Here is an 18973-nt window from a genome sequence, read left to right on the forward strand (position 1 = left end):
ATGTCCACATATTAAATTATCAATGAAAAATATTCATATCAGTGTAGCTCCATAAAATGTCTCTTTAAATTTGTTTTGCATGCAGCAGACTGCATAATATACAGGCAACTAGTAAGTTCAGTTGTTGTTTCTTTGGCAGGCCAGAATCCAGCTGGACATGCATAGAGAGGTATGTACAATTTATAAGAAAAAAAAACAGGTTCCAGATCACTGAGAAGTCTTTACTCTAACATGATCTGAAAAAATCTGTGTGCAAATGTTATATAGGCCATTTTGAGACCAGTGGCGTAAATCCAATACCACTGGATGCTGAAATATAAGAATAACTTTAAACTGATCATAGTTCAAAGTTGTGCCACCTGATCTGTGATTCCAGTACACTCCTCTACACCACTGGTACTGCCCTTTTCAAAGACCGTCATCCTTCTCCGAGTCTGGAGAAACAGGCCTGGAAACGGTGAAAATATCCTGACATTGTATTTTGGTTTTGGGTGTGTTGGAGGCAGACGGCGCCCCCACTGATGGCCGCCTCTTGTCTGACAGCAGTTTGATAATTTCAGCTACCTGACCTTCTAAAGCACCCAGACGGCCTCCCAGAGTCTTGATGTCTCCCCGGAGCTCCAGCCGGGTCTCATGTAGTGCGGCTTGTAGAGCCTGCTCTGGTATGGGACAGAACGGGTGAGGGGACCCTGCCCCTCCGGGCAGAGGGCTGTGGAGGAGGGGAGTGACTGCTGCAGGGGTCCGTGCCTCTCCTGCTCGGTCGATCCTCAACTCACTCTTAGTGATGCCACTGTCGCAGGAGTCAGTCTTGCGAAGGGGGTTGTTACCAGAAACACCACCCTCTCTTATATCCACACTCCTTCCTGCTTCATGACTTTTACTGTCCTGAGAGAGCATCTCCACGGAAACAGCCTTGACATTGTTGTTTAGGCCCTCCTTCCTGGCCTCTATTGGAACCATGTTGTTTTTCAGGCGCATCCATCCACTGGCCTTGGCAGCCGGCTTACCAAGCACAGGGCTGGTGCTGACTTTGAGCCTGACGGGCTGCTCACCTCCCCCTGCTGCAGAACTGGGCTGTAGCTCCATTATGTCACAGTTATTCTGCTTGGCAGTTGCTTCACTTTGATGGTTGTAGGCCAGTGAACCCTGCATGGGTGTGATTTGAGACACGGTCAAGACACTACTGCTGGGCGGGGCCCCGTTCTGCATAGAGGTGTGCGGGCGCTGTAGGCTGAGTGGCAAGGAGTGCTGCAGACTGGAGTGATCCAGCTGCAAGGTGTGGGGGTGTAGATGTTGGTGCTGCTGCTGCTGCTCCACCTGCAACTGGTTCTTTTCCAGGTCCAGCTGGGAAGTAGCTGCAGCTCCCTGGTTGCGGAGCTCCTTTTGCTGCTTGAACTTCTGGAAAAGCTTGCGGACAGGATGGTCCTGTGGGATGGTGAGCTGCACCTCATTCTTTGCTCGCTGCCTCTCTTCTTCCTCCTTCTTCACTTCACTGATTTTACGGAAAATTATCTGAAAATTAAAAAAAAAAATAACAGTATGGTGGTCATCAGAACAACTATCATTTCATGAAAATACTATGACTAATCATTCACTCCAATGTTTGTCCCGAGTTGCATCACATTAATCATTTAAATTTAACTTATTTCTTAAGAACAATAAGGACAAAATTATTTTCGTGAAAATCTGTCAAACTGTCTTGAACATTTTTACTTGAGAACACTCATATGAATACTCATACTGTCAAATTTTTATTGATTTCAGAAAATCCATCAATAATTCATCAATGCTCCTACACCTCCCCCTGTATTATTCAGCTAAGTCTGGCGCCAGGCTCTCTCCTGGCTCTCCTTACACAATAATTACATTGAGAATCACAGAAATCCCTGCCAGCCAGCCAGCCATCCAACGTTGTATTTCAGTGTTATTCTAAGTAAAAATATAATATTCTCTGGATGGTAAGCTTTAAATTACTGGAGGAGGTGATGGGAATTACCTTGCTAGCTGTCCACCTCTAAAACTTTCTCCTTTCATCCACCTGTACTTCCTGCTCATCCTACCTGCTGCTGAGAGGTGACTTGGCAAACACTGCAGTCTACTCTAATCTAATAGAGAAGATAAGAGAGGGAAGAGGACATTCTATCAATCATTTCCAGTCTCCATCGCTATGTACCTGAAGGCATAATCTGAAAGATTTACGCTTTGTTATTTTATTTCTACTTGTCTCTGAAACTAATAACTCTTTTTCTCTTTGTACAAATTCTTACATGGATATGTTATGACTGAAGTGGAGAAACGATAACACACAATCGGTCCTTTCCACTAAAGCAATGACACTTCCTCCTTATTAACATGATATCAATCTGTTTAAGGTCTGCAAGGAGTTGAAACGTAAAATATATCACTAGTGTTTCTGTCTGTTCATACATTTTACATGTTCAGTTGGCCGCCATCACAGGTTACACAGCTTACTAGGTTTCATGTCACTTATGTGTCAACTACACAAGAGCCAAGTGTCAGCTGAGTCATATTATATTTTATTAGGTTTGTGATGATTCTGTTTCTGTCGTAGGTAATGAGGACAGAAGCTGCCAGCACACAGCTCATCATTCTGCTGTTAAAATAAGGTGACATGCACATGACAAAACCTCCGAGAGGAGATGAGGACTGCACACACATGGACCCTGTGGGCACCTGATATCTTATTTTTAATATTCTCAAACACATACTCTCAGTAATTCTCTATTTTGCTCAAGAGCTCAAGAGCTCTGCAATTCAAACCGACAGTAACAATTTCTGCGCTGAGAAAATACAATGTATCCAGTAAATTTAAATTTCCATCTATCAGACTGAAGAAACTTTACAAAAACAACAACCTCCTACTGCTTTTGTCTGGACACTGCATGTGCATGCGATCACTAAAGCAACGCAAGATGAATTAATTTAGTCAAGAAGAAACATTACAGAGGTCAGCGGGTTACGCAGGTACTCAGACAACCATAGTAATATCAGTAACAACCATTAGTGGTCACTCAGTGTTGTTTTGTGCAAATCCACATTCATGGAGAACTGGAAACTACCACCAACATCTACAGTGACCATTTCAAACCTGACAGTTTAAGTATCTTTAACTTGTCAGTTAAAGGCAAATGAGGATTCATTTCTTAGTTTACCAATGTCAGTAACTCAGGCCACAGCAGCAAATGTGACTTGACAAATTCCATGGACAGTGTCATAACTGTAGTTGGTTTGGTTCAAATGCACACAGCTCAGTTCGCCTGGTTAGTTCAGTACATTTGAGTTGGTCCAGGATCTGTCTGTGTTATCCCAGTGGACATATCCCCTTTGTCTCAGAGAACACTGTTCAAACCCCAGCTGATGGCCACGTATCCTGAATCTGGTTCTGCCAGAGGTTTCTTCCTGTTAAAAGGGAGTTTTTTTCTGTCCACAGTCGCCTCGTGCATGCTCAGGACGGGGGATTGGACAGAAGTAAAGTTTCCGTGCAGTCTTTTGGCTTCCTTACCTAGGCTACTTTCTTTCAATTGGCTGCGTATGTATGAATTTGACTAATTTGGAATTGAATTAATTGGATTTGATTGGATTATGATTGAATCAAAATTAATTGGATTTCAATTGGGTTGAACTGGATTGTAGTTTTTGAAATGCCTTGAGATGACATTTGTTGTTATTTGGCGCTATATAAATAAAATATTATTGAATTAGACTGTTAATCCTATACTCCTGTAAGATAATTTCATACTCTTTGCAGTTGTATAATAATCCATGTTTGACTGGGTGGTTCATAACAAAAACTCAGAAAACACATTTTTTACTCATTTGCTTGTAGTTTGATAGTTTCGCTGAACAGTTCACCTTAACGCCATAGAATAAACTTGACTTTATCCTGTTCACTGGAAAATTAGCCAAGAGTATGATTCAGTAGATTTATTCTTCATATAAACCTGTCTCAACAAGAAATAAACATCACACTGCCTGTTCAATTGTACTGATCCTTGCTGACTTCCCTGGATTCATTCCTGGATCCATTCCTCTAAGTCCACCTTATCTCTGACTAGTTTTGCCATGATCCTGGAATCTCAAACTTGATACAGATACCAAGGACTATATTCTACACTGTTTTCGAAACCACTATGGCAAAAATGACAAATGATTTCATGTTAGAAAAAAAGAAAAAAACAATAATAATAATAATAAAAACTTGATGCATGCATACATTTTGCAACAATTAGAGATACAAATCTTATTGTGTATGTCTCTATGAGAATGTATGTCTAGCCTCTAGGAATTTGGATGGTGCCTCTTTATTAGTGGTGTTGCAGACTCTGCAACTCTACAGGCCAAACGTTTAGAAACAAGGCCAATACAGAGAAAACATTTAGGAGCAAGTTTCTGTTCACAACGCGTTTCTTAAAAATCAGTTTCTGAGTTGTAAGAATTTTGTAATGTACTGACTGCATGGTCAGACTTTGTTTTCGTTGAAATGCACCACTTTCCTCAATTTACCTTCAGGTACATATTGGTGTTACCAGACCATTGCTGAATAAATGTTGACAAAAGAAAAGAAGGGCTTAGTTGTAGGATTCAGAAAATTTGCAAGAGTCACAACTTCAGTGAAAAGTAAAAAAACAAACACAGTTTGCATTATTCACTTTAGCTCTTTGGCTTTTGAGAATTTGCATATAAAATCCCTCAAAATCTCAGCAGTTTTCATATCTCTAACAAACTACCACAGGAATGGCTAGAAAGAAACAGCTGAGTGAAAAAAAACAAGAGAATGGATTTGCGCATTGACAAAAGAAGGATACACTGAGAGAGAAATTGTAAAACGCCTGATGTCCAATAAAGGAGAACTATACCCCGAAGAGACGAGAAGAAACTGGAAGCTATTGTGATAGGAAAAGGTCTGGAAGAAAGAGGGTGACTACAAAAGCAGAGGGTAAAAATATTGTCACGAGTAAGAGAGATGAGCAAAAAAACAGCACCACAAATAAGGGAGGAAGTCAACATGACGAGGTCAAAAACCATATCCGTGACAACTGTGAAATGACGTTTGAGAAAGGCTGGTCTGACGTTTTGTGTATCTGCGAAAAAAACCCACTACTTAGTCCATAGAACAAGAAAAATATGTTGTTTTTTTTCATCATTGGGTATGAGATTTGTTTGAGGAAAAGGGTGTTATGAAGAAGGAACAGTACCACTCCATTCTCCAGCATTATGCAGTTCCATCGAGACTTGTGGGTCGAAAGTTTGTTTTGCAGCAAGATAATGACACTGAGCATTCTTCCAAGCTCTGTCAGGGTTACCTAGATAAAAAAAGAAGAGGGAGGTGTTTGGCCCCTGAGTCACCAGACCTTTCTCTACCTGAGCTTTTGTGGGATGAATTGGATCGATCAATCAGAAAAGTGTGTCCCACAAATCAGCAGTCTCTCGTTGATAAACTTAGGAAAGCTTGGAATGCAATTCCTGGTCCATACCTTAAAAACACTTGTGGAACAAATGCCTCATATATACCATGCTTGTTAAAGCCAGAGGAGGTTACTTTGAAGAAAGTAAAGTCTAAGCAAGAAAAACCCAAAAACCCTGATAATTATAGTGAAAAAAAGTATTCGGATCAGTGACTCTTTAACAATCATCATGTTTATTTTGTTTCAAAGAATACCCATGAAACTGTAATCTTTTGTTGTACAAATTTGATTTTCCTTCCACATTTTTGGCCTGTAGTGTATACTGAGCTAATATGGCATATGGTGGACATCATTTAACTAATCAGGTGACTTTTAAGTCATTTTTACTTCTTAATTTCTTGTAATTTCTTATTAATGGGGTTCATGGCAAAGGGACTGAATATAAATACATACACCACTTCTTTTTTTCTTTATTTTATTCTTGTATTATATTCTCAAATTTTTTTTTAACAATATTGTAACTTTTTTTTTTTGTCGATTCCTTCACTTAGAATCCCCAAAACATCATTTTATTTACAGGTTGTTATGCCAAAAATAGGAAAACACCAAAGTGGGTCGATAAATGCTAGCCACTGTAGCCTCACAGAATATGTTAAATGAACATGGCCTCTTAACATAGCATTATGTAAAGGAAGCCTATCATATGTTAGAATTACATGTAAGGCTCTGTCCACATGTAGCTTTTTATTTATGTGTCACGTTTGAGGTCATTGACAATGAGCTTTTCGAAAAACTCAGTTTTCTATGAGAAAAACAGGAGACATTTGGTTTGTGACACCGAGGCAGGAGGTGTTAGTTAATTGTTTGATTACGTGAGATCGTTTATTTGGTACAGTAGTTGGTGGTGCAATCTGTCATGCCACTCGAAGAAGAAGAGAAACCAAATCACCATGTGGTTTGGTTTTGAAAAAAATTGAGTTCTTATAAAATAAGTACAGATTATAAAAATGTTGCCTGCCATTTGGAAATTTATAATGATTAAAGAAAGATGCTCAGTACTTGTTGGCAGTGTTTTGCATGCTAAAGGCATAATTCATATTAGAATGACTGCTTTGACCACATTGAACCAGGCTGAGAGGCCTGACTAATTTTTCACCACTTAGCCTAATTTCTGCTGAACCAATTATTCAGGCCTTATGTCTTCTTGACAGCCAGCACTCAACAACAGATTTTCATTCAGTTGGAAGTGGCTGTCCACCATGACCCGTGGATTACGTAACCAGGAATTATGCTTCTGAATAGATCCCCCTCATCAAGAAGTGAGAAGTCCTCGGAAAAAAAGGCAAGATAGACAAGTTGCTTCTAGTGATGCACTCAGTTGAATTGTGGTCAAATTAGTGGTTACAGAGATAAATGTAAAAGTAGAGGTGTCCGTTTGAAGTCTTACCTGAGATTTCACAAAAATAGGTTTCAAAAGTAGATGAAATATTGGTTTCTATCTATTGGATGGCTTTTTTTTTTTGGTAATTTAGCTTCCTTTGTGTTTATTTTTTTCCCTTTAAACTTCATGTGTCTTTGAAAACTTCTGTTTTGTTTTGTTTTTTACACAACAGACTGATCACAGCTCATTTGGAATGACTCCACCATGCTCCAATGAAATGCCAATACAGTGTTTTAAACTACCCAGACGAAGTCCACGTTCCACGTCCACATAAAACAAAATTTTAAAACAAATTAAAAACTAAGTGGTAGAGAATGAGTGGAGTTACACCATCCTTAGCCCCCATACTTTCTAATAAGTCTCCAAAGTCTAGATCTGATATGAAAAATGAGTCATCATACTCATAGTGCGAATCATCCCCCCTAAAAGAAGTACAAATAACAGATTTTTGGGGGGGTGAACATAAAATCATAAATATTACAATACACAGTAAATTCCATATTCATGCCAAGAAGATGCTTGTAGTAAAATGTCCGACACCCCTGAAGCGGACTATACCATTTTATTGTCTGTCTGCTTGTCACTAGCTCACGTCCAAGTTGGCGCGTGCATGAAAAAAAATTTGCGCCACAGTGTTGTTTTGCAAGTAGTTGTAGATGAATGTAAGTAGCTATCTAACTAGTTTATTACACTTAAGTTTCTCACTTTCAGAGTTTCAGCATTATATTGTGTCTGGTGACTTCAGACAAATGCTAATGTGTGTGTATGGCTTTTCATCTAAATGTAAAATGTCATCATGTGAATGTTAGCTTACATGTTATTAAATGTTAGCTTTGTGCCCTGTGCACGTCACTCTAGTGACCTGCAGGCATGCACTGTGGTTGTCATGTCTATAAGTTTATCATGTTTTAGATTTCTGTTTAGTTTTTAGTTTTGCCATGTTTTTTTCCCTCAGTCACTCTTGCCCTGGTCATCAGCTTCACCCACATCACCTGTGTTTTGTCTCAGCTGCACTCACTTACCAATCACCTCCCCTCAGTATTTAGTCTCCTGGTTTTCTCATGTTCACTGCCAGATCCTCACCGTCACTGATGAAGCCACAGCATTTCAGGTCAAGTCAGGTTTGTTTAGATCAAGTCAAGTTTTTTTCAGTCATAGTTAGATTTTTGTATTTCGGCCCAACCACACTTTGTGTTGTTTTACTTTTGAAATAAATCAAGTTTTTTTTTTTTTTTTTGTATCTGCATCCGGGTCTAAATTCAATCCGCCACGCACCACAACACCCACCCTACGTGACAGTGGCCAAGTTGTAAACAATGCCTAAAGCTGCTGCGTTGCCAGGCTTGACAGTTGCCCCCTTTTCTAAACCACATTAATTTGACTTGACAAGAGAATTATAATACGGATGTTTGCATGTTTGTAGTGTTATTTGTGTATTAGCGTAGCACATCATATTATATTAAACTATTATATAATATTGCTTAATTTTAATGTGCTTTTGAGTGGTGTTTTAGATAGGCTTTTGCGTGTGTGCATGTGTGTGTCTGATTTGCTGGCAGTTTGGGTCTACAATACTGAAACAAAAGTTGTTTGTGTGGTACATTATGTGCCCAATGAACTGTAAAATTTGGTTTATCATCTACAGACTGCAGACATTGAAATGATATAAAGACTGGGTGCTTGTGTTTGCAGGCATAGCAACAGCAATGTATACAGTGGAGTTACAGATAAACAAGCCATTTTAGTTGTTTGTTATTTAACAATTGTATCATATAACTCAGCTTAATTCTATGGTGTTGCTGTTGACTTGTGTTGTTTGCAACATTTAACACCCAGTGATTATCAGATGACAACAGTGATACAAATTAAATGTATTAAGTGTGTTACTGTGCAGTGACACACTTGAAATAAGCTCTAAATGATTTCTAGAAAAGAGAATTAGATTAATTTTATTAAATCAATATGGCTAATTTTCTTCTTTGGTAATCAATTTTACAGCATGTGGGGCCTTACACTTCATTCTATCAGTGTCCAATCAAGTACTGTTTGTGAAAGGAAGGGTGACTGAATCCATTGATCCAAAACAATAAATACAAATGGCATCATTCAGTTTTCTGATTTTTCAGCTTCAGACAGTGGTGATACTGCAAATTTATTTTTGACTTTAACGTTTGACTATAAATATAAACTGTATTTCAGCACCAAAAAAACGCAGACAGAATGCACCGAGAGTCAGCAAAAATGTAACGTTGTTTACAAGCTGTCCAAATGTGTATAGGAGTGTTTAAATATTCACGAGCAGAGCAGAATTTCCTTCCAGGTTTTATTTTAGGTTTCACTGAGAGATGTTGGTTAGGCTGAGTAATGTCTTCATTTTACTCAAGTCATGATATTCTGGCTGAAAATGAAGGAATGAAATGGAAAACTTTGCACTTTGTCAATCCAGACAGAGAAACACTTAGGAGGGAAAATGCATAAAAGAGAGAATTCAGATAACATCAAATCGACATACAGAAAGTTGACGTATGATCCTAAATTTAAAGCTTGTACTGTATATGTACAGAATATACTATGCAGTGAAATCATCACTTTTTATATTTTTTTTAATCTAAATTTTTTGCTGGAGATTGACATTGAAACCATGATGATAAAGCAAATTTGAATTTCAAATAAGGATAAACACACATGCACTCACAGGGAAGTCTATACTATGCTAAATTTGAATAAGTAGAGATGAAAGAAGGGACATAACTATAAAAGAAGAGAATATGTGAAAAAGAAAATATTAAAGAGGGAATGAAAAATAGAAATAAAAGAAGAAGATGAATTACACCAGCACAGCAAGAGGGGAAACCAATATAAGCTATCATAATAACTGGCCTGAGGTTGGAGGAAAAACATTACAAGAAATAAAACATAAATAGAAGAACAACATGACAAATGAGGAGACATATGGAACGTTAGGAAGATGATGAAAAGAAAGGCTTAGCCCAGGGAGTGAAAAATGTACAACTTAGACATACTGTACATTAAATTATGCAAGTAAGATAAAAAGAGAGAGGAAAAAAAACAATTGTTAATATTGCAAAACATCATATATGGATTCTGTTAAATGCTACTATGCCAATTTCTTCCACTTACACATTGGCTTTTCATGTTTCAAAGGTTTTGCATAGTGCTGTATGTTTCTCATTCACCTGTTCGTATGCACACAGATCCCAGAGCCCTGGGTGCAGGTATGTGGATGGGTTGTGGATCCAACTCTGTGATTAGTGGACAGCCCTCTGCAACACCTGAGCAACCACACTGCAGTGTGATTACAGCCCAATCACACATGCAGCTGAAGTACTGATTCATCAGCACATCAACATCCTACATCTCCTTTTCTTACATGACATTGTCCACTTTCCATGTCTTGCTACTGTAGTGCTCATTGTCGCTACAGATGCTTACAAGGAAAAAGGTTGGATGGGAAAGTGGAAGGTGTTAATCAGCAGACCTTTCAGACACACTGTGTAAGAGACTGAAGGTTTGAGACTAATCCTACACACTATTTTCAAGAGTCATTGGGCTGTTGTTTCCCAGCTCACAATTATTTACTTTTCTATTGCACACTTATGTTTGTTAGGTTTAGGATAAATGTAAATGGTTATGTCTACATGACAAAAATAAAATATGAGACATTTACAAAAAACCTACATGGTTGTCGCTCATTTCATATTTTGCCTTGAGATTCCCATCATGTCACGTGAATGCTGACCTACAGAAAGCAACAGCATGTGGCAGGCTCAGTATTCACAACTACATTTTGGACAAGAGGACAAATGTATGCGTTACCTATTTTCTGGTGAGACTGGGCTGATAATTATGATTATAGAAATTATAGTTTAAAAAATAGCTCAGTATTTTAGGGAATTATTCTCTCTTCTGTTCAGAGCTATATGAAAATATTGAATGTTACTGTTATGTTTCTCTGTCTGTTTAACTGGACGTAACAACATTGGCTTAAAGCAGTAATTGAAATGGAAAACAGATAGTTGACTAAAGTAGTTAAACCTCCAATAGTGGCATCTGATCATGATTTTGGAAGGCAGTTAGCCATCAATGACAACAGTTGGTTGTTATATTTGTTTTATAATTATATATGTTATATATTACCTTCTCGATTGGCAGTTGTTTTGTTGTGTTAATGTGCATTTATGAAAGTAATATAATGTTAGGTGTTTTTTTTATTTCCAGTTACCTTGTACTTACTTTTACACTTTGTTTATTGATGTTTTTACTTATATACAATTTAGTAAACAAACAAAACTTATCTTGCTCTTTATACGGCTTCATGGTATGGGTATGGGTAGGGTGTCGGTAAAAGTGTTGTTGGCAATGCATACTCCCACAGGAAACAACAAAAGTCTTGAGAGAGCGGCCAGTAAATTGTTGGATATTGAGTCTGATTGTTCAGGAGCAAGATTAAGAAGCTATAGAACAGTCTATAAAATGAAAATTCTCAACTTTGGATCAATCACAAAACATTTTTAAGAAGGTTTTGGGTTTTCAATTGAGAAACTATACTCCTCCTCATATTCTGAGATTTGTGTATTTCTCCACTGGAAGTACAGTAAATATTAGCCTAAAAAAAAAGAAAAAAAATGTCATAGGGGTTAATGAAATAATCAATGTACTTTATGGTGTATATCATCATAAGTACTACAGGAAGATGATTTCTGACTCCTTATCAATCAAACTCAATAACAAATGAGTAATTTGGTGCAAAGCATTGTGGACCATGTATGCATGAAGGCTTTCTCCCTCTCTGACCACTTTTTTTTTTATTACCACTCCCCTCCATCATTGGCACTGCACTATCAAGGAGGAAGTCTCAGTCTTTTTATTTTATTTTTTTAATTGCCGATGGTCTGTTGTTCATGCAGAGCTGCCCAAAATCACACAGCGCTCTCACTCATTCATCACCATAATTGTACGGCAGGAAGCAGCTGTGAGTAAATGTGGTGAGAGCTTCAGAGCGCTGTACAGGAATGACAGAAGAGCCCATTAGAGATGTGCGTGAGTTGTTTGTGTAACAGGTCGTATCCATTTGAAACAGCAACACCGCAGCAGCAGAGCTGAGGGAAGCTGATGCATTATTTTAGGTTGTTGCGTTTCAGACAGGGATGCTATTGGTTTGGCAATGATTTATTATTCTTTTTTAAACCTTACGTACCAGAATAGGTTAAATAAGACAACAAATGTATATTTTACTCAAACTAAACTAACACTCAACTAAATATACATTCATTATAATCATCCTGTAGACTTTTTTTTTTCATGTCTCTTTTGACTTTTTTTTTCATCACATTTGTCAGACAACATTAAGCAGTAGTGAATTTACATATTACATGAAATGAGTAACTCAACTTAGAATGGGATTTTTTTTTTTTTTAAATGCTGCTAAATGCTGCTGAAATGACAAGTCGAGAAATCAATTTCTCAATTGACAGGAAGTGTGCAACTATTATATATGATCACTTTTCAGAGAAACTGTGATGACATATCCAACCGGTGCTCATGCCAGTGCATAAGATACTGCCATTTTTCAAGACCTACAAAGATGTTTGTGTGTCTTTACAAAAGCATCAATCTTCCAATGGAAACCAGCTATATTCTGCTGTTGACCATTTACCTGTTTAAGGGGACAATATTTCTCATTGCAAAAAACAGAGCAAACTGTAAACTTACACAGATGCATCAACCATTTATTCAGAAGCTGACAATGTAACTTTTTTAAAATATCTACTAGACCCAGTTGGGCAAAAAAAGATGATGTGAGAGTAGAAATCCTATCCTGTCTCAGACTGCATATTTCCACACTTGTCTGCTTATTGTCAACAACATTACTTAATCAAAATAAATGTTTGTGCGTAAATAGTACACAAATATTTTCATTGAATATCAATAAGGTATAATCAAATTAATGTAACGATGATGAAACTGTTGTGATTTATGTTCATGCATGTTAAACTGTAATCAAGGGTGTAGACTTTTTTGTGGTCGGAGCCTCCACAGGTTCTAAATATCTGCAAAATGCATATAAAAAAAACAATTTTTAGTTTTTTTTTGTGCTTAATTTGATGTCAGTACACAAGGAGTACACACAGTACACAGTGTTTTACATGTTCATATACTGAAGTACATACTAACTTAAGTATCAAATACAAGACATGATACAGTGCAGGTTGCAACACCTAACACTGTGAAAGCATGTCTCATCATTAATGTGTAGTGACGGCCAGGTGTGTGTACATGCCTTCATTCTGTCTCAAAAGGGACGTGCGTAATTACTTTACTCTGCAGTCTCTGATGTAGAAAGAACTTCTGCAATTACCAGGAGGATGGCTGTATAAAGCCAAAGCCAGCTCAGTATACTGAAACGCATCCAAACTCTCACATCTGCAACTGCCAGCTAGCAGTCTGTCAAACTGAGTAAAATCTGCAAAGTGCTCAGAGTAATAAAACATGGCCTAACTGCTGTGGAGGCGTTTTTGCTTTTATCCCTCATTAGTTGTAGCTTTAAAATAATATAATCGAAAAGGTTTGCAGCAGTAGCAGTAAGTGGCTTTTGTAATAGCTCTAATAACAGGAAACACAATCCAAATGCAGATATATCTGGTTGAGTTATTGGCAGTTCATAGAATTAGAAAAAAAATCAATGAACAGGCTTCTAGCAGGCAGGGTGACAGGCGGGATCAGGGAAGAAAACCAGAAGAGATGCAAAGGTAAGATACATGAGTTACAGCTCTGATATAACCAAAAAAACAAGCAAGTAAAAGTCTTTTAAAACCTGTAGATAAAGCGAAGCAACATTTCCTGTTTAATGATGACGTTGTAGGGTCTTTGTTTCTTGTTGGTCCTACAGGTAACAATGGATCTAAAAGTAGAATGTCAAAAGTAACAGCTTTTTCAGTAAAAAATAAAACAAAACACAAGGTCTCTTAACCTGTCGTGATGGAATGATTTTAACATTTAAGACTGGACAATGGGATTTAAACATCCATTGAATCCAAGACCTTGTCAAACAAATCAGCACACTGCTGATCAATTCTAAGAGCACCAGGTAAATATCTCTGTATTTCACAGTTCATTGTGGGTGTAATCCCGTTGTCTGTGATGACAATCCCACATAGGCACTAGGAATGCTAATTTACATCAGCCTGCAATGACTGGTTTACCAGAGCTAACAGCAGAACAACCATAGCAGTGGAAACAAAGATGACTACAGGAATGTGGAGTGTAGTGTACCAGCAAAGTTTCTAATGCTCCAGCAAGAAAGAATCACAACTTTCAGGGAAACAATTCTGAACTAAAAAAGACAGCGATCAAACATGAAGACCAATATGTACCACCAGTGGTTCGGCCTTTTACTCAATCGAGAGGACTGAAGGAAGTGAAGAGCAGAGCAATTATTCTAAATGCCACGTGGAGAAGATGAAAGCTCACTACTGAACAGTTAAAATATTGACTGGAACTAATTTGTCCCCTGTTGAGGCTGTGGCTTGGCAAACCTATAGCCACTTAAAGTCAAGCAAATCGAATCAATATAATTAAGCTCAAGACTGAATGTTCCCCATACACATTCAGTGTCATGCTCACTCTCTCTCCCTCTCTCTCTCTCTTTCATACAGACACCCACGCACACACATGCCCACACACCCACAGCAGGAGACAGGATAATGGATTGATATTCCATTGGCTCATATGACAATAGCTGAAGTGAATAAAGGGCTCTAAACCTGACCACTCTGACTACTGACTGCAGTCAGGCAGCAATGAGAAAATCAAATAATAAGTTACAGGGAGCAACAATAAGGGAGGAATGTAACAGCCCCGCTCGGGCTGGTATTGAAGGAACTCATAATATAAAAATCTAAAAATAGCAACAGTGTAAACGAGACTGCTGGGGAGAAAACAAGACCTCAGAGATTAAATGAAATTTAGTGGTTTGAGTGAAGAAGGAGGAACAAGATCATTCTACATTATTTTCAGAGACTGCATGGTCTCCAGTCAATATCAGGTGAACCCAAAAATTAATATTGCTGACACTGGCAGTTATTACAGCCAATGTTAGCATAACCCCTCTATAAGTCATACTATATGAAAAATACAAAAATGATTTAAGTATATATTTTTCAAACCCAAACATTATAAATCATGTACTAAGTGTTTTCCTCAGATAGAGATTTTACTCATTGTCTCATTAGCCTAAAAGTTTTACTTTTTACAAAAAATGGAACATCTTTTCAAACACATTGTTTGAAAAGATGTTCTCCAACAGAAATAGTGATATAAGTTGTTTGTTCTAGTTCAAACTAAAACTAATTGGGTTGGGTTAGAGAAGATTCATGGTCAGTGTCAAAAATATTCTTTTTACAATGCCACTGTGCTGATAAGGATGCCATCTTTATCCTTTACATGCAGCTGCTCACACAACTGCTAGAGGTTGTGCATTCTTTGAATGTAATTATTGGCCAATGTTTACATGCATAAACAAATGCCACATGGGCATGTTTGAGGAAGAAGACAGTGTCCTTGTCATCTTAAAAAAAAAGAAAGTATTCAGACTAATAAAGTAAAACCTTATTTGAACTCTAAACTGTATTTAGGTGTAAGTAATTTAAGTAAATACAGATGTGAAAGGAACTGGGCCTTTAATTAAAGTTTAAGGAGGTAGCAGATGGGACCAGAACACAGTGTGCATAATATGTATTCTGTATGTAATGGTAAATGGACTTGTACTTGTATAGCGCTTTTCTAGTCTAGCTGCCGCATTCACCCCACTCACACACATTTATACAGCATGTCTTAAGATTCATAACTACGTGCTTTTCTAATCATTCATACACACATTCATACCCCCAATGATACACTGGGGGGGCAACGTGGGGTTCAGTGTCTTGCCCAAGGACGCTTCGACATGTAGCCCAGGGAAGCCAGAGTCGAACCACCGACCTTCCGATTGGTGGGTGACTGCTCTTCCTCCTGAGCTACAGCTCAGGATACATATGTATATGTATATGTATTATGAATAGATGTTTACATATACACACTGGTATATCAGTCCCTCCAGTTTTTCTCAATTCTGTGATCGTGGAAATTCACGCAAATTCAACAGAGCCCAGCATTTTTTCAGGCAAATGCATAATTGTGAGTTCACTGCAGATTTTCCGCAAAAATGAAAAAAAAAAAATGGGTTTAATTGACTACTAACTCCCACCTGCAGGTGGGAATTAGTAGTGAGACAGTTTCTGGTGACAGTTGCTGGTGAGACAGTTTCAGCCAGTCTGTAATGTTGACAGGAATGTGGACAGTTTCTGTTTAGAAAAACATGCTGACTATGTTTGTTTTCAGTCAGTTTGATTTATTCATTCCTCAGCAATGACTTTTTATTCATTTGAACACTTAATAGAAGTTCATATATTTACCATAAGCTTCTCAAATACATTTTTCATTTGTGTTCAGAATGTTCTATGTTCATTTGAAAAAATTAAAACTGTTCAGGACATGTCAGTATATGCTGATATCAAGCTATTTAAGTTCTTTGAAGAATAAAAATGTCTGTGTGTCAAATCTTTCTGCTTTTTTTCTCATCTTTTTTCTTCTATATGTAGATTTTGGAATCTAGATTTTTGGAAGTTTGATGAGGAAAAAATATTGCAAAATTCCCTCCAAATATTTCTAAAGTTGCACCACAAAATCAGTGATTTTGATTGCAAAAAAATCACAAAAATAATCACGAAATCCTGGAGGGACTGGCTATATGTATTTATGTACATATTTATCATTCCAAACCTTTTATCTTAACAAAAGGTTTTTAATGTGTTTTGATGAGTAATATTGTAACAACTGATCATTTTAAGAAACAGAATATATGCTAACATCACAAGGGACAGGTCTATTGCCAATTTTGCACGCACAAAATTACTTTATATCGGGTATATACTACTGGGTTAGTATTGGGTAGAGGCAGCTCTTCTTATGGCTCTCTGTTTCATGCCTCAGTGGTATATCACAAACAGGCTCTGAGGGACTGAGGGAATAGGAAGAATCCCCAGGAAATCTTGCCTGTCATCTCCTTTCTACGAACACAGTCGCAACCAGCACGGACTATAAGCATGCTACATGCACATAGGGACTCTAAATGACAACTAGTCACACACATGAAAGCAGAAACACACACGGTCACGTTACCGGGGCTGCCAGTGATGTGTGTACTGGATGGGAAGCTTTTCATTTGTAAGGCTACAAATAATTACTTTCATCAATGCGCAAGGAAACACATTTTCACATATTACCTAATAATCACTTCATAAAATGGGGCTGGGTGGTAGTTAAAATAAATTAAGAGGAGGCACTTTATTTGTCTCATGAATGTACTCTATATGGTTAATTACCTGCTGTGTATGAGAATACTCACAGTTGCATGATAGCACACACACTGTTCTTCAGTACTGGAGCAAAACAACCTTACAGAACAGCATCATGTGGGCTCTTCTGTGTAAGAACATACTAGATTTTCTCATTTCTGGCAACCAGTCTACAGAGATAATCCTCCCTTGTCTTTTTTTAATGCATCCTTGACAGAGAGACACACAAGGGGATAAAAATGAGTTAGTTTTTCCCCCCCAACTCCAGGAATTCATTATTCATCAGACAAAGGAGAGAAGTGAGATTGTGTGTGTGAATGACTTCCTCTCGCTGCGCCCCAGTGGTCCTGCCGACTTCCCACAGTCGAAGAAACTTAAAGGAACCTGCTAACACTCACAGAGCAAATGTGCATGCACATGTGAGCACACATTTACACACAGAAATGCTCCCCTGTAGGCACAAAAAAGACTCAGATATGCATAATGACTAACGGTCACAGACAGAAACCCTTAAACAGATACTGTAGTGTTTCACCTTAAATTTTCCTTTTTAATCTGACTGAGACACAAACTCAAATGAAATAAATATTTTCAAAGCAGTCTAGCCCCGAATGTTGTGACATTGCAGCAAGTCACAGCCAACGGTCTCAAAAATATATAGTAGAGAGAAATGTATATTTTAGGATCAGTACTCCTGATTTCAGAATATAACTGCTTAAGAACAAATGGAAAGTATCCCCTGCACAGATTCTGAGCGTTGGTTAATGCTCTGCCAGAGCTGCTTTTAACAACAGGCCGTCTTAACTGTGATTCCAAACAACCACACTCCAAGGGGGAGTGAAAAGGCAGGCACGATATTGGGCATAACAACAAATATTTTTCAGACAATTCCGCCAAAAACAGATGGAAATAATTTGGTAATGAATTTTTAAAAAGATATCCAGAAAAGAGAGATCAAGACTATTCATGGCAAGATGTGGGTGAGAAAGCCAGACTTGCTGGCTTATTACAAATTTACAAAAAGAGTTTTATGGCAAAATACTTTAGAATCCTTTAGAATAACCTTCCGAAATCTTTCAAAACATGTTGCCAACAGTGATATGAATAAACAGACTAAATGACAAATCTGACTGTGAGCCATTGTACTGCTACTTAACATTTTCTACTCTCCTAAAATTACACCACCAACAGTGTGCTACTTGGTCAATGAAAAATAGACAGACGAGATAAACTGAATATGACTGACGGAGAAGATGACATGTTGGAGAAGATGACAGCTGCCAAATTTTGGGGCTCAGGTGTAAGACTGGTCACCTGCTAATCGGAAGAACAGTGGTTTTACTCCCAGCTTACCCACATGTCAAAATGTCTTTGGGCAAGACACTTAACCCCACATTGCATTGCCACAGATGGCTGTGTATAACACACTGTAGTCTATAGACTAAGAGGTGATGTGCGAGTGAATGTAGCGTAATGTGGCGCTTTGAGTGGTCAGCTAGCCGAGGAAAGTGTAATAAAAAGAACAGTTCATTTACACCCAAACTCCATAGGATTGGCAGATGTATCTGTAACCAAAGTTGTATTTCCAAAATCACACAAGAAATTCTAAAGAAGAAGAATAAAAATTATGACCAAGATCAGCTGAGCTATACTTCAGTTTAGCACGATTAAAAGTGGGAGCCTGGTGGTGA

The 18973-nt window shown here is 37.9% G+C and overlaps 1 protein-coding gene across 1 annotated transcript in view; it reads right to left on the reverse strand.

Annotated features, from left to right (window-relative positions):
- Positions 1-408: 408 nt before the first annotated feature.
- Positions 409-18973, reverse strand: part of kcnh5b (potassium voltage-gated channel, subfamily H (eag-related), member 5b) — a 158130-nt gene continuing 139565 nt past the window's right edge. The window contains exon 13 of the mRNA XM_072364748.1: positions 409-1512. Within this exon, the coding sequence (XP_072220849.1) occupies positions 409-1512 (1104 nt within the window). The remainder of the gene's footprint in view (positions 1513-18973) is intronic.

This window comes from Leuresthes tenuis, unplaced genomic scaffold (genome assembly GCF_036924035.1).
Source record: "Leuresthes tenuis unplaced genomic scaffold, fLeuTen1.0.hap1 SCAF_15, whole genome shotgun sequence".
NCBI lineage: Eukaryota > Metazoa > Chordata > Actinopteri > Atheriniformes > Atherinopsidae > Leuresthes > Leuresthes tenuis.